This window comes from Malurus melanocephalus, unplaced genomic scaffold (genome assembly GCF_030028575.1).
Source record: "Malurus melanocephalus ecotype Western Australia unplaced genomic scaffold, MMel_1.1 scaffold_385, whole genome shotgun sequence".
NCBI classification, from domain to species: domain Eukaryota; kingdom Metazoa; phylum Chordata; class Aves; order Passeriformes; family Maluridae; genus Malurus; species Malurus melanocephalus.
In genome coordinates, this window is record NW_026623617.1 from 331597 (window position 1) to 348399 (window position 16803).

General features: G+C 36.9%; 1 protein-coding gene across 4 annotated transcripts in view; it reads right to left on the minus strand.

The window, feature by feature from the left end:
* The window catches only part of PHF20L1 (PHD finger protein 20 like 1), a 57375-nt gene that overhangs the window by 7824 nt on the left and 32748 nt on the right, over positions 1 to 16803 (minus strand). For 2 of the 4 annotated variants that reach the window (XM_057379071.1, XM_057379069.1), the window contains 9 exons: positions 16089 to 16307; positions 15836 to 15892; positions 14489 to 14593; positions 10252 to 10416; positions 9652 to 9833; positions 7662 to 7761; positions 5320 to 5515; positions 4567 to 4936; positions 904 to 1066 (listed from right to left, as the gene is read on the minus strand). In XM_057379071.1, coding sequence (XP_057235054.1) covers positions 904 to 1066; positions 4567 to 4936; positions 5320 to 5515; positions 7662 to 7761; positions 9652 to 9833; positions 10252 to 10416; positions 14489 to 14593; positions 15836 to 15892; positions 16089 to 16307 — 1557 coding nt within the window. The remainder of the gene's footprint in view (positions 1 to 903; positions 1067 to 4566; positions 4937 to 5319; positions 5516 to 7661; positions 7762 to 9651; positions 9834 to 10251; positions 10417 to 14488; positions 14594 to 15835; positions 15893 to 16088; positions 16308 to 16803) is intronic. The other 2 variants (XM_057379072.1, XM_057379073.1) reach the window with 1 other exon arrangement.

A 16803-nucleotide genomic window follows, 5' to 3' on the forward strand; every position in this document is an offset into this window, starting at 1 on the left:
TGTTGCTATAAAAAGTACCTGGGAGTAAATTATACCCTTGGCTCACAATTTACGCTCTACACAAATAAAAGCAGCTTCAGTTCATGGTCCTCTCTGATAGTTCTAGAATAGAAAATGCAACCCTTAAACACAAGGCTTGCTTCTGCCTCTTTAACAAGGTCCTGTGGACAAGRTCCAGATTACAGAATGGTTTTCCAAGCTTCAACAAATGTTTTCAAGGAATTTCTCTGCTTGTAGAAACAGAGAAGGGAAAAGGTCAACACTGTTAGCTTAGAAACACTGCCTAGGTAAAAGCMGGGATACTGGAAGTAAAACTGCAAATAGAAAGGAGACAACTTTATTGTTAAAAGATTAATTAAGGACTCCTATAATTAGATTGCAAGGTCCTTTACTAGTTTCTGTAACTAACAAGTCATAGACACSTGCTACAATATTTTCATAGACTATAATTTCATTCAAGTTTTCTCAAGAAGACTGAATTGTCTTCATGAAATCACTTTCTTGCTAGTACATAGAAAACCAAAGTTGAAGGCACAATAAACWTTTTTTTTCCTAAACATTGTCAATTACTGGAACAATCAGGCAAAAATCACTCCAGGTATAGAAGAAGCMATCAACTTTATGATCCATATCTGGACAAAGACTAGACAAGTTATCTAAGCTTCCTGAAATCTGAGCCTTRGCACAGGGGTTCTGAGTGCTTAAACTACTTTATTGGGCATTGAAAACTTGTGGAAGGGGATGGAGAGACCAAGGGTACAAGCTCTGCTTCTAATTTTGGGAGCCAAATTTCAACAGAATACTAAAAAAAACCATCCTCAGTGCCTCAGATCACTTTGAACACATTAATTATGAGAGACGCTGCTACAGGTACATTAACAAGTAAYCTGGCAATGTGATTACCATCAACTTCTTTTTCAATCAGGTCCATTCTGCTGGTGACTTCATTCTGTACATTCTCTATATGAGTGAGGAGATTTAGCTGCCATTGAAGATGTGTGTCCACTTGTTCTTCTGAGCCTTTTCTTTCATTACAAACAAACACAGTGTTTCCTTCAGCAGAATTCTTCACAGGAGCAACAGAAAGAAAAAAATTGCCATTTAAGATTTYTTTTTGCTTTSTTTTAATTTCTGGTGTTGATTTCAACATTTGAGTCACATGATAAACTCTGGGGTTTAGATCTGTGCTTCTGTGTACATGACAAAAAGCACACCCAAAAWGCCACATCCCATGACATCAATGGACTAAACCAAACAAAATGCAAATTCCACATAAATAAGCATTTATGCCTTTAGCCTCCTTTCCCTGATACTAAGGTTTATTAGCTCAAATACTTTGTGTTCAATGTAGTAAGATAGGTTGTACCTYTGTGCCCTTTTTATATAAATAGCAATTTAAATCATAAAGTGCTGAACTGCTCAGGTCTACTGTGCAAAATCCTAAGGGTTGTTTCCATTAAAAGCTCCCTGCAATGCACGACTATCTAAGATGTCAACAGGCACTAYTTTGCACAAATAAGCTGAACATCCTATTTCACAGAATCCCAGAATGGGTCAGGTTAGAAGGGAYGACTGTGGGTCATCTGATCCATCCTCCCTGCTCAAGCAGGGTCATSTCAGAGCACATGGCACAGGACTGTGACCAGATGGTTCTGGAATAACTCCAGTGAGGGAGAGACTCCAATCTGTTCTGTTTGCTGATTAAGACAAAAAACTTATCTTCCTACCTGCTATGATCCATTCTACCTTCCCGGCACAAGTCTGGGACAGAACTGAACATGTWTGGGGAAGTTACAGTAATATGCAGAGTTATACAAACATAGCATCTAAGGAAAATTAACTTTTTGAAATAATTACTACCTTCACAGCAAGCTAGACATAATACACCAGATCTTAATCTTTCTAAATTTGATGTTTYAGCTAGTGAACAGAARTAGACCAGATTTAACRAGTTAAAATGGTCAGCCATCCCCARTCATTAGCAGCATTAACAGTTTCCACTTTATACCCATTATGATTTCATATCCAATGAAGTTCTTTCACTACTGCAGATTCTATTTGAAGGACTAGAATGCCAGATACATGTACTCACACAGTGTCAGTTCATATCAAATGCCAGAGTGACATGCATTGTATTAATACACTTCTCTGAAGAGCCCAGCAAATTTTCCATACCACATAAGAAARAAAAGGTGTTAGGTCTGTTATTAAAATATTTCTCCCTCCAGTCAAGTACAGAAAGAGTGAGAAAAGAGGTAAAGAAGAAAASAGGAACTGATGGATTTTAAGTTACTACCTAAACAAAAAAATCCATCTTTCTTTTTAGGACTTAAAATCAATAAAAAATCACCAATTAAACAAATAAAATCCAGACTGACCTGCTGGTAGCTTTATTAGCAAGTCAGATGGGACAGGTGTTGCTAATACTCATAATGTTCATTAAAGGAGTTGAAGTTATGTATCAAAGATAAATTTTATTTAAGAGGTATGAGAGTTTTGATGTTTTATGATATTTAAAATCTTTTCTATGAAGACATCAGGTTTGCTTTCAYTGTGTTTTCAGTATTCAAACTTGTTAGTAATCTTATGAAAAATATTTCCAAGAAAAATAAGACATGCTCTATTCCTTTCAACTTTCAGACCCTCTCTAAAAACACAGGAATGCCATTTTTCCCTTGTTGTATAAGGATCCAAGTCCATAATTCTAAAACCAAAATAATCTTTCAGCCTGCTTCAGTAAGTTAGAGAAAATTTCAAAACTAGGTAACCATATATCATAAATAATTTACTTTTTTTTCCTCTCATGACCTCAATATTTATTCAAATGGCTAGTAAATAGTTCTTGAAAATAATCACAAAATCCAGGTTCTCCTCTGAGATGTGGGATCAATGCAGGCAATCATGGAGTGACAGCAGGAGAACAGTGCAGGATAGTTTGTGGTCAAGAAATAAAAGGAGGTTCTGGTAGGGAAGGCTTGTGCTTTCAGAAGCAAAACCAAGGAAACAAAATAGAATTTTAAAGATAATGCATAGCCCAAGAAGGGACTTGGTAACTGCCAATCCAAACACTGTAAGAAAAAAAGGAAGTATTTAACAACTGCARTTTAGGGTAAGACAAAACAGTACGGAAAACTAGAATACTCAAGGGTCTGCAGAATGCTAGAAAGGAAAATTCAAAGCCCCAACCAAACTTTGACAAGGAGAGAAAAAAAGGCACCTTACAGAGAAGTCAGATARTTTTAAAAAAGGTATTCCATGTCCGTTTTAAAGTAAATGCAAAAAGGTTCATGGAGAAASCAAGAAGAGATTTTCTTCCGTTTAGGAAGAAAACCTTATTTTAGTATTAAGGCTGACTACTGGCAAGGTGACCAAAGTGTCCCAGAAGAAACAACACCCTTAAACCACAAAGGATCTGTTTGGGACAGTATCAAACAGTGAGCACCTTGCTTTTTAGATATATGCTTGAATTTCTGAAGAAAACATTWATTTTGTTTCACTGCTCATGCATATTTTCCCTTAATTCTAAATGTCTTTATACTACTTACTATTTACAATGACAATTTAAACTGCTGTTGGAAGGCAAGTATATTTGACACTGTTGCATGTCTCCTTACTATAAATCTGAAGATAGTCATGCAATTTAGGATACAAACAGGTATTTCTAACTACAATGAGTTAAAAATTCCCCATTCAGACTACACAGCTTACACGCCACATTTAGAACTAAAATTAAAAAGAAAAAAGATGCATCATAACTCATTTCTTCCACACCAGAAGCTATACTTTAAAAGGAAGATGAGTTGGATGACTTATCCTTGCGCAGTTGGTATTGGTAGAATACAGAAAGGTTTGGTTCTCTTKGCTTTTTGCTCAGAGAACTCTTCATTAAAACCAAATTAACAAGTTTCAGAACTTTTCCACCAAYAATGGATCCAAATCATTAATGTAAAAATGAGAAAGAGATGTTTAAACAGCAAAAGATAATCCTGACTAAAAATGTTTCATTAGGAGAAATATGCAGTACAGAAGACTGAAAAGCAGTTGCACACATGATGTGAAATTAGTTGGTCAGTAAATCATTACTTGTGGATGACATTCTAMGTAGCGTTGCTATTAAAAGAATACAGCACAATAATAAACACTATTACAAAAGCCTCGGTTTAACAAACCACAAAAAAACCCCTAACACATGTAGAGAGAACTGATAGAAAAAGGGAAACCTGTCCCATTTTCCTCTCCTTGCAACAATCATGTAAGTTCTGTTCCCAGACTCTGCATTTTAAGAATAGTGTTTCTTTTCTCTCAAAACTTTAGATTGAGAATAAAGTTTTAGCATAGGCAATACTGTAGYCATACTCTGTATTTCATATACCAGCTGAAATGAATATACTTCACCTGGAACTATTTTAGTGATCCAGCTTTGCTTCTAGTGATTTTTGCTGACCTAATGGATAAATATGCCAACTTACAACAAYGAACATTTTTAAATACCTGTATGTACCTCAGTTTTATCAGACTGAACACACTTTTCCAAATAAAATTTCCCAGATGAAGAATGATACTTACCTGCTCATTCATGCCAATATCTTTAAAAGAATATTGTAAACAGTTTTTATTCTCTGTGTGATATTCCTGATCTTCCTCAAAGCTACTTGTATCTTCATCATCTGAGCTCATAGGGTCAGTGACTGCTTTGTAGTCTTGACTAAAACTCTGTGGTTTTTGGTAACTGTGCTCACTTGTGATATATGTTTCTTCCATCTTCTGGGGTATACTGGGTGGCTCTTTATGGTTTTGACTATGACACGTCCTTTCAACTGGATTAACAGAATCCTGCAAAGTCACTAATTTTTTCTCTACCCCAACAGTTCTTTGTTCTTGTTCTTTTTTCATCCCTGAATAAGCCCAGAGATGAAGGTCTGGGTGATGCTTATTCCTGCAATGAAGGGGAGGAAAAAAAGCAAGTTATAGAGAAAAACCTTTAGAGCACAAAACTACTAAGCATTCCAGGTCTTAATTACCGATTACCAAACATTAAGTATACCTAGGTCATTCATCAATTTAAGATAAATCTCGAATATCACCTTTAACACAAAATTAACCCCAAAAAGATCACCAATAATCCCAACGGACCATATCTGCTTGAGTGCTGAACACCTAACTCCTATTGAAGCTGAGGGCACTCCACATCATGCATTTGAATTATTTAAAACATACAAGAAAGAACTTCAGTGTGAGAGAAAAACACATATGGAATAATTCTAATCTCTGCTACCTGAATATATAAAGCTGGAAAATAAGCCCTGGACTGATACTTACTTCAGTATCCCAATCTTCAGCTGCAATCCATGCAGTATTTCAGTTACCCCATATACATCTGCCAGTAGGTGATGTGTTGACACGATCTTTTTGGCATTAAGATGAGAATAGTTTTCTTTCAAAAAYGATAATCCACACATGTGTCCATTGTTTAGCCATTCTTTGTCATACAGATATTTGGCACTCCACCTCTGTCCTGGGGTAAGTAATAAACAAATTGAGGGCCATCTAAAGCCACAGCAGAATTGTATTTACAACTAGACTGTTATAATTATACGCTGCACTTGGCTAAATATCTCCTAACGTCCATGAAAGGATGACTCAAGAACTTGCTATTTATATATTACTTGTGGATTAAGTGGAAAGTCTWAAAACTTTTAAGAGCAAAAATAAGCTTGAATTCAAGACCCCTCTAAACGGCATTTGAAATTAAAATCTGATCACCTTTGCAATCAAATTACATCACATTAAGATCTGTGCTGTTATCCAAATAACCACCAAAAAAAAGTTTACATTGGTGCTTTACTTATCTAAATATTGCAACTTCCTTTTTTCTTTTTTTTTTTAAAAAAGCCTAAGTTACCAAGAGAAGCATTAGAGAATGCATTTAATATGGACATATCCAAAACACCCAGTTTGTTTCTAAAAGACAAATGTTTTGCTTCAATACCTATTAAGTCAATATCTATTTAATAGAAGCCTAGGAAAAGGCTTCAGGAAAAGCAGATATTTTAAAGCTGTCTGATAGCAGAGCTCTTGCACTCTCCTTTGACATGCCTTTCACCAGACTTCTAGAGAGGGTATTGATGTACATGGGCCTTAGGTCTCCCCTGCTAAGTTGTAACCCAACCAGCAAGAATCAGCATTTAGCTAATGGTTCTACAGCAGCTAAACAACTACTAAAAAACCCAAACAAATTAAAAATAAAAAAAAAGAACAAAAACAAAACAAAAAGCCCACCCAAAACTAAAAATGCACAATGCTAATTACTGCAATGTTATTCTTTACAACAAAGAACCCAGACGGACTGATGGCAATATCTTACACTCAATTTCAAACCATACTATCATCATATACAGAACAAAGAACAGGTTGATGGAAGCCCTTCATACCTTTCAGGAGAATACCCTGTCTATCTCCTTTTTGCCCATTATCCCAATACACTTTAAAATACTGACATTGAGAATGACTTTTTTCTCCTGACATAGAAAGAAAAGAAGTAATGGTTAGGAAGGGAGAGAAGATAAAAATTAGGGACACAGACTCTGCATAGCAGGGGAAAACGAAGTACCTAATACAGTGCAAGGAAAGAACACAAGACAAATTAGCTGGGTTTAGTAAGAAAAAGCTGGGCTGCTCAAAGAGACACCACACAGAACTATCAGACAAGACTCTCCACCACCACTTTTGATTCACACTTGGGCATATGTAACCAGCTCTATTTTCCTAATATTTTATCTCAAAAATAGCTAAGAAAAACTCTGCAAACAATTTTCATATTACACTTCTTAAATTTAGAATGAAAGTAAATTTGATGTTGTAGTCTCATTGCCCTTTTGAAACAGCTGGAGTGCTGGATATTTCACCAGAAGACAGGTATGTGCATTTTTAATCAATTGTTAAGAAAAAAAAAATTAAAAACTTCCTTCAAAATTCTTTAGTTTTGCACCAAATAACCATTAAGAAAAATGGATTTATCACAGAATAATTTTTAAATCAACATCTTCCTTATAAAACGTGTTCAGTTTAGAAGTAAACAGTTTTCCTAGTTCCTACAAATTTAACCCATCTGAAGTTCAACATATGCTGTTTGTGCACTATTGTTTATTGTAACATGCGCTAAGTTTTTCCATAYTTTACATATTCAATTCCCCACTTTTACACAATTCTGGGCAAACGTACATATAAAACTGCAATTACTATGAAATGCCATCCACAGCATATTTAACTGTACTGTGGTAATGAGTCCTTTCTCTCTACAAAAATACTAAAATGAACAAATGTGATTCCAAGTATTGGCAAAACAGATCCCTGAATAGGAACAATTTCTTTAGAAAGGCTTTCCAGACTACACCGACATAAAAAAGTGTTAATGTTTAGGGGAAATTAAGTTTCAACAAGTAAAACAACTGTAACTAAGTTCATGAATAAGATTTAGCACAGCTGACCATGATATTACACAAAAGTAAGTTTCTACTCAGAGCCAAACTTAGAATCACTTGCCTCAAAGCAGCATAACATGTAACACAAAACAGAGAAAGCCTGAACAATTTAAGCAAATTTCTAACATCTCTGCTCGAAAATCCCAAGCAGAGCAGCATACAAAGGTGATTTATCCGTACCTGGTGGATCTCTGCAGATGTAACAGATGTACTGGTCTGGAATGCTGTCCTCCAACAATCCCATGCATACACTGTGCTGCCAACACAAGCATTCTTCACACTGACATAAAAAAAAAAAAACAAAAGCAAAAACTAAAACTGAGACTAGTAGATGAAAAAAAATCAGAAACTATTTCTTGTATCATCAAAATGCAGAGAATAGCACTTTAGTTTAAATAGCTGGTTTGAACAAGATTATTTTAGCTGGGCAATTTGTGTTTGGGTAGACAAAAACATCAAGCTAAAAAAAGAGATCTAAATCTGAAAGTTACCTCAACCACAAACTCCAGACTGGAAAAAAAAAGAAACTGAAGATGTAATATTTAATAGCATTTTATTACAATATTCAGTATTTTAGCACCTACACATTTAGTAGTGAAACATAAGACAGGAGTATAATATTATAGTAAAGTAGAAAGATAATGTAATACATTACAGCATAACAGTGAAAAGTAGAAAACTCTTCAGTTTAATTATTTATATTTACAAAGCATCTCTCCAGTGCGCTAGAAAGATGTGCTTTTAATATCGCACCAATGGAAAATCTAAAAGAAAAAGAAAATGAAGAGAAAATGAAAGAGGAGAAACAAGAGAATAGGAGMGCAAAATAGAAGTGGTAAGACATGAGAGCCTAGAAACAGCAAACTGGTTGCTCTCAGTGAGACAAGCATGAAGAGGAAAAATCAGGCTGCCATTGGACTTCAAAAACAGKCAGGAAACTACCTCTTATAAAGATATTTCCCTTTCTCAACTCTGTGCTTGCCAGTGTTTTAAATATCTGCTGGCTCACTGATGAAAATCTCTCCTCTTTGCTTTGACAWGCCTTTAAGCATAAACCTATTACCTAAGTAATCTTTCCTCCTGTCACTTCAGCAACGATTTCCTCCCCTGTCTCCAAAGATTGTTACACCAGTCCATTTTTCCACATTGTTACCACAGCTGAACTCCTGCTCACTTCCTCCACCACAGCACTGCAATTCAGTCTGCTCCCACGGATAGCCTGGGTGCCCATTGTTTTCAGGACTCTGTCAGTTCCAAAACAGTGAGTCCACTGACACATGACAGTCCTACTTTGATTTCCTTCAAAACTCGACTCAAAAGGCTGCATACTGTCAACAGGAACTGTGCCACAGTAAGAGTTGAATACAAACCTGTTTTTTGAATGGGGGTAAAAAACACAGGAAGTTCATGACCTTTTTAAAGTTATTGACAACTGAATTCTTCCTCACTGCTGTTTTGCATCTGATTTAACCACTACATTATAAATTACTTGAGAAAAAGACTTGGAATTACTAATGGATGGGAAATGCTCTCCTCATTGGAGTACAAATAAATAAGTAGCAGGAGTTGCAATCCATTAACTTCTGAATGCTGTGCAGACATGGAATATTCTTCTTCCGTTTTATCTATACCGAGTTAAGATGCAAATTCTCAGCAATTTCTAAAACCTGGTAGTGATATCTAGTGTAGAAAGTGCTTTTCTAAAGATGAAACACACATCACAGTACTGACAGTACTTAGTGTCTGCACAGGAGACATTGCACACAGAGGAGGGACATTTACAGTGAGCAGAGAGGTTTCTACAAGTGGTACTGCAAAGCATGAGGGCCAGGTCAAAAGGGCTCATTTAATTATGATGGTCTGGTGACAAAAGCAATGGTTTGTGTGTGGYAAAGGATACTTTATTCCAAATATATCAGCTGGCTATAAAGAAAAAAAGTTATCTTTCCTTACAAATTCGTCCTACGTATCAAATTACTAGAGAAACTCCATCCTAGAGCAACAGCTCTGCATCCACTGAACAGAGCCAAGTGCAGAACAAAGAAATATTTTGTTCATTTTTGCTTTATGTATAGTTCTCTACATAATTTCAGTCTGCAACAAATCAAAAGGGCACCTCCATAAGCAAAACATACACATGGAAAATATAACTCCACACACCAAATTTTACCTGAATCATAAAGCCATTTTCTTCATCCAGTTCACAAATGCATCTAACAATTTCATTGAGAGCATCATCTTCATCCTGAGACTCTTCAAAGTTAGTTGAATCAAAATCCTGATTGTATTCATCACCACTAAGTAACAAACTCTCTGTGGAAGAATCATCCAAGAACTCGACATCTGAAAGATCTAATAAAAATACATGTATGTGAAATTGTATGTGGAGAGACACAATAATTCACAGAAATACAGAGAGTTTTGACAGTTAACAATCTTAATTTGCATTAACAAAATGATTGCCCCCAAACACACTGCTGGTATATGAGATTTCAAGATGAATTCTGCAAAGCGCCTTTAACATCCTCTCCTCAGAAGCAGAGTAGCAACATTTAACCAAAGCAATGTTACACAATGCAGAACAGTGTAAGCATTTTGATTTAAACAGATGACAGATAAATCARTCACCATATTTAGAGCTACAATCCCAAACATAAACCAAATTATTTCTCTTAAAATTCTCTTTCTTAACAAATTAAACCTGAAATTCGGTATTCATTAGACCTGAAATTCAACCTACTGTTGAATTCAGACTGTTCATTCAACCTACTTTCTCCACTAAGGTCAACAGACAGGATAGCTCTTGGATACTGGTACGAAGTGTTCTTCTCTGAGAACATGCTGCGCAAGGTCAGAGAGCTGCCTGAGGACCGGGTTAAGGGAGAGGAGCACCTGTCCAGGAATTCAACAGAACTGTCTTCATAATCAGAATAATCTGAAAAGTGAAAAGAAGTCACTCTTACTAAAGTAAAATTTATGGCAAATGCAAAAACAACCCCAAATTGTGTATAGATTATACTGCAGCATTGTCTTGACAAGTTAAGTATATCAACATTGAGGTATCAGGATGATGAAAGTATAAATAAGAAATGGCAAAAGCTCTTTGTAACACTTCATTAAAAAAAATTCCAGTAAAAAAAATTATCAAGTTTGATAGCTAAAAGAAGCATCTCTAATTGTAACTCCCCCATCTCTGAGTATACAGAGGGATAATTTTTCCTAGAATATTATGCAGTCTTCTTTTTCCCACAATGCATCCTGCACCATCTGCTATCCTTAGAGATGCTGTTGGTGACTCTTTCTTTTGCCTTAGGTCTGCTTGCAGCACTTCTTGCCCTGCTACCTAGGAGCACCCACAGACGACCCTGCCAGTTTAAGTGATAAAAGCTTGTCTGTACACCTGCAGAGGAGCACAGGAAATCATCTTTGGATGTTCCCAGGCCCATCTCAGGAGACWTCCATGGGCCAACAGGTCCTGGGATGGGCTAGGTAGCATTCCAAGATTCCAAGAGTAAACATTCACAGGCCCAAAGGAGGAGTACGAGCAGGCAAACAACAAAAACTCCCTGCCCCTCTCAGACTTTCCCAGCAGTGCCATCACCTCCATCATCCATGCATGACACCCAGCATGATGTGCTACCCAGAGCAGTTCTCTGGATGATGTTCTGAATTARGAGCAGTCACAGCCCAGTGGGCTGCCACTAGGGGACACTGTGGAATGTAGGGGAAAATCACTTTGAGCTTGCAAATGACTTATTATGAAATGTTTAGGGAAGAAAAAAAAGGTGGGGAAAATGGATGGACTGAAGTGATTTAAGGAAGAACAATTATGGGGAGAACAGGGGAATAGCCATTGGTAAGCTGTCTGGATGTAATCCTGGGCAACCAGCACCAGGACAAGGGGGTTGGACCACTAGACCTCCAGAGATCCCTTCCAACCTCAACTGTTGTGTGATCCTTACTGAATCTCATTTCCAGCTCTTAACCTGGGGGAGGGGCTCTCCATTCAGGATTCAGGTTGAACAAGGTCTGTGCCAGCAAATGGAGCAGGACTGCAGGTTGAAGGGTCCATGTGCCTGTGGTGCCAGCAGTCAGAGAGACTGCAGAAAGCGCAGTGCCAGCCCCTCCCCGGAGATCTCTGGTCACAGAGGCCAATAAGCTTATGCTACAATAGCCAGTCTAAGTGTCTGATTGCTTGCATGGATCAAGCTGGACCAGCTGATGAGCAGATGAAATGGCCTGGGAGCAAGGGGTGAGTCTGCAAGGGCCAGCTCTCGGTGGAAGTGCCTCTCTAAGCATGGGAGCTGGTGGGGACCTGGGGAGCCCTGGCCAGCACTGGGAGTGCTAGAATGCACACAGAAATGAGACTGTACTGCAGTGGGGCTGCTGCCCCATGAGCTTGCATCTGCAGGCAACAGAAATTGGAAAGACAGGCATCCAGAGGCAGCTACTGGGCAGCCAGTGTCTGAGCCCACCTGTTGCAGAGATCCCCTCTGTACTTAAGAGATCTCTGTATTATCTTCCTGCTCAGCCAGAGAGAGGAGCAGGATGAGGCTGTTATAGCACACACACAAGCACAGACAACAGACAACAAACATCAGTGGTACTGACATTTATATTGATACCAGTTTTCCCCTAACATAAACTACTTGCAACACCCTCAAGAAACACACTTGCAAGCTTGTCCCTAATCACAGTGACTGGAGGACTGTCCTAGGAAAGCAATGTAATTGTAAATCACTGAATAGTAAGGGTTGGAAGGGACCTTAAAGATCATTTTGTTTCAAGCCCCTTGCCATGGGCAGAGACACCTCCCAGTGGACCAGGTTTTTTTAGGGCCCCATCCAGCCTGGCCTTCAACACTTCCAGGGATGGGACATCCACAACTTCTCTGGGCAACCTGTTCTGGTGGCTCACTACCCCCACAGAAAAGAAATTCTTCCYACCATCTAATCTAAATCTACACTCTTTCAGTTTAAAATTGTTAWCCCTCACCTTATCACTACACTCTCTATTAAAGAGTCTCTCCCCATCCTTCCTTTAAGTCTCCTGCAAATTCTAGAAGGCTGCTGTAAGGTCTTCCCCAGCCTGCTCTTTTCCAGGCTAAACAGGCTTTCAGCCTGTTCTCATAGGGGAGGTGCTCCAGMCYTCTGATCATTATTGTGACCTTCCTCTGGGCCCACCAGACAARCTCACAGCTTCAATCAGTAATTATGAGTAGCTACCCATTTACTACTCCTAAAACTTAGTACTTCAGATATAAGCAAATCAGATCACTYTACTTCCATCCTTCTGTTGGAAGCATTCCTGCTCCCACCTGTAACTACTGTGTTCTTGCTATGGGTTCCACAATATCCATCTCTCCTAAATCACCTTCCATGAAGTCACTTTCCTCTTTATTGTCTCTGTCCAAAGCACACTATTTCCAGCATTTCCCAAGTATATTCAYTGTAGTCAACTCAAGGAGCAGCTGAATTGATTACTTTATGCTGCATTGCTTACAACCTCACTGCAACAGAGCAGCAGAAATAATAGGCAATACCAGCTGCACCTTCAGCTACACATGGGTTTTATACAATCACTAAATCACAGACACACTCAGAGGACAAAAAACAGTTTTGGGGGGTTTGTTGGTTTGCCTTAAAGCCTTGTGCAAAACCTATCTGGGGCACACAATGTACCCACTCCCTCTTCTTCCCCAAGATGCCTCCATTTGATTCCAAAGAAAAGGAGCATGCCTTTACAGAGCCCTTACACGTCTGAACACACCTGGAGTGGAGTGACWTGGCCCTGGAGAAAGAGTCCTGTTGCTTTTGTCTGATGGGGTTTTTCAGGGTCAAACACTGGAGTCAGAATCCACCAGAGTATTTTAATTTTTAATTTTAGGTAAGTTAAAAAAAAACCAGATTGAATACTTCTGGATTGCTAAACCTAGATTTTCACAAGACGAATTTGCAATGAATAAAATGCTCAAGTTGTATGCACACTGCTTTTTGCATCTGGATTTAAGATCTCTGATGAGCCAATGGGCCTATTGGCTCATTCTCACATTTCTTCTCACATTTACAAACATTGGATAAGGCACCTAGAAGTTGGAATCTAATTATGATACTTCTGCCAAGCATCTAAGTTTCAAGAGACACTGGCAGGAAGTCCAAGGGTATAAAAAAATGGAAAAAAAAAAAAAAAAAAAAAAAGAAAACCCCAGCCCATGACAAACCACCGTATGACCACAAGAAGAAAAAAACAAAGAACAATACTGGGCACATATCTAGCATTTATCAGTATCTTCTTAAAAATACTTAGATGCCTTCTCAATGCAAGTAAGAAGCTCCCMATGGTTTTTAAGCGAAATAAGCAATTGAAGTTTATAGCTTAATATTATATTACTCCAGTTTAAAGATGGTGAAGTCTACAATATTGCAATTCCCACTGAAGCACAGCATGATTTGGAAGCATTTTCCTGTTATAGCACAAATTTTGGAAAGAGTAACACATAATCCATAAAACATAATCCCTGTTTTTCAAGGCAACAGACAAGGCTGTTATAACAGCGATGACAACGTCAGCTGTTAAGGATTAACGGTTMAAGTGGGGGTGCATTGTATACAGTAAACCATTGAAATTTAGCAGCTAGATACTACAATAGATACTACAAGATACAACTAGATACTACAATAATTTTAATGTCCAAGCAAAAGAGGTAGAACATGTATACAGAGCTTCAAATGAAGAATTTAAAAAGAGATGAGAAGAAGAAGCAAATCTCTTTGTGAAAGAAAAAACATCTATCCAGTATTTGGGTCTATTGCACAGAGACAGGCTATAAATGTAAGAAAAAAATAAATCACAAACCCAAGTATCTTTCTTATATTTAAGGCTAAAACTTAATTTTTCAAAATTTCTGAAATTTGACATTTATATTGTTTAGAAACAAGTTTTACTATCTAATGCTAGAACTACATTGGGTGGTATCACTTACTTAAAAAAATATAAACTGAACTTACCATGCTGTTTTGATTTCTTCTTTTTTTTCTTCTTCTTTTTCTGTTTTGGTTTATGATCTTTTTCCTTCTTCTCTTTCTTCTCCTTTTCTTTTTCTTTCTTTTTACCTGAAATAAAAATTGAACAATTTAAAGCAGCAGCAGTATTCAGATTAACCTAAACAAGGCRTTCAAATCAAGTGTTCTAGCTGTCTAGTYAGATCAAAATTATTCAGTTCATTTACTTGATATCTAGGGCACATTTCTTATTAATAGCTGGTATAATGGTTCAAAAAAAAATCTCAACAAATAATATTTATCATTTTAAGTATTTCCAAGTAAGAGATSATAGCACAGCAAAGGACACAAAATATGTAACAGCATATAAAGAGCTTGTAACTTCTATTTTACTTACAGTTTATATCAAAAAGGCTTGGGCAAGCGAAAAAACTTTCCCAAGTGCAAAATTCCCAATTATAAAGATTACATTGTCCTAAAACCAAATATTAGGACTATAGAAAGACATTTGAAAAAAATTCCAGTATCACAGATCTGCTGCTGCTGTCAGCACTCTGCACTATACAGTGGCATCCTCATAGAAAACTGATTCTGACTCGAATTTGACACATTTTTTACGCTGCAGTTCATTTTAACCACTGSTGGTATACACATGAGGACAAGTACTTTGACTCAGAAAAATTCTATTTATCTTGTTAATTCCCCCTAGACAAAATACATTCCACATTTTCACTCCATAAACATTTCTGAAGTTATCAGCATTGATACAAATAAAAAGGAAATCAACTTATTACAAAAACTAAGCCTTAAAGCCAGGATTGTTTCCTGCACATAAACTGGAGCAGTCTTATCTTCTTGGGGAATACAGAGAYTAAACTTTTACCTCCTGGAAAAACAAGGCAGATTCACTTATGAATTCTTGCCAGTCTCTAATAATTTATTTTACTTTAAACATAAGATAAAAGGCAGAGTCTTCTTAATTTATATTTTATTTCATGAATAAACAAATGTTTTTTTAATAACGTTTGTTTGCGCCTCCCATCTCAAATCTGACAGTACAATGAAATAGCCAATATTATTCATTCTACTAATGAAAMACCAGAGGCAGTGGACCTCTCATAGGTACTTTTGGATACTTYGAAATCCTTGCTACGGGCACTTTGATTTTATCTTACAAATTATTCTTCTATTATAAACCTTCCATATATATAAAACCTCTATTTAAGACAAAAACAAACAGAAAGTGTAGGTGGACCCAAGAAATACTTTATGCTTTTACATTTGCTCTTCAGAGACATAAAGTGTCAGAGAATTTTTTCTTTTTTCCTAAAAATAATATTGCTCTCTACATACCATATGTTGAAGAACTTTTCTCTTCCAGTTTTCCTTTTCTTTCCATTCTAGCTGCACCTGCAAATTGAAGAGTACATGACATAAGGCCAATGTCTGGCTGATGACCTACTTTCTTGTAACAGTCATTAGACCAGAAAAAATCCTAATGGCASACAATAACAAGAAACATACAAACAATACAATAATTTTTTATATCATTTTACAATTATTTTTATTGTCTAAAGCACTGGAAACAAAAAGTATTGTAGTTTACCAACTTCTGAATGCTTGTCCTTCTCAATCATGTTCTTTAATATTTTCTCCTTCAGACTCTCAAAACATTTCTCCTTTATGGGCACAGAGCACTGTATCTCTGTCCCTTCAGAGCTCACTGATGTGGAAGACCTCTTTTTTCTACTATTCCCTTTGGGTACCTTGAGACTATTGGTTAAAGGCATTTCCAGATGCAAGGCATGTACATGGGACGAGGGTGCTGAAAACAAGAAGATGGATTTACTCGGCATTCCATAAGGATTTCAGCCAGCCAGGGCTGGGTCAGATCACTGAAATGTCAATATTGATCATATCATCATCATACTTAACAGATAATTACTGCACATGAATGCCTAGATCTTAGTCTTAAATACTAAACAATACATGCCACAGAAAGTTTCCTCCTATGTTTTGGAATTTGCACTCACTTTTAAACTACTTGTACTGGTTAAAGTGTACTTTTGCTGACACTTAAGCCTTTTTGTTTCCTTTTTATTCCACTGTAATAGAAACCCATGACAAGAGTAACAGTTAAAAGGTGCTGAYACCGTCAGTATTTTTTAGTTAATGCTCAATTATGTTAACGGAGAAATTAAGCTTTGGCACATTTTTAGTCCTATGCATAAAACATTACTGCTTATTGAATTTTTAATTTATTTTAATAATATTTAAATTATTCACTTTATTTCATTAATCCACATTTGAATTACCTGCAA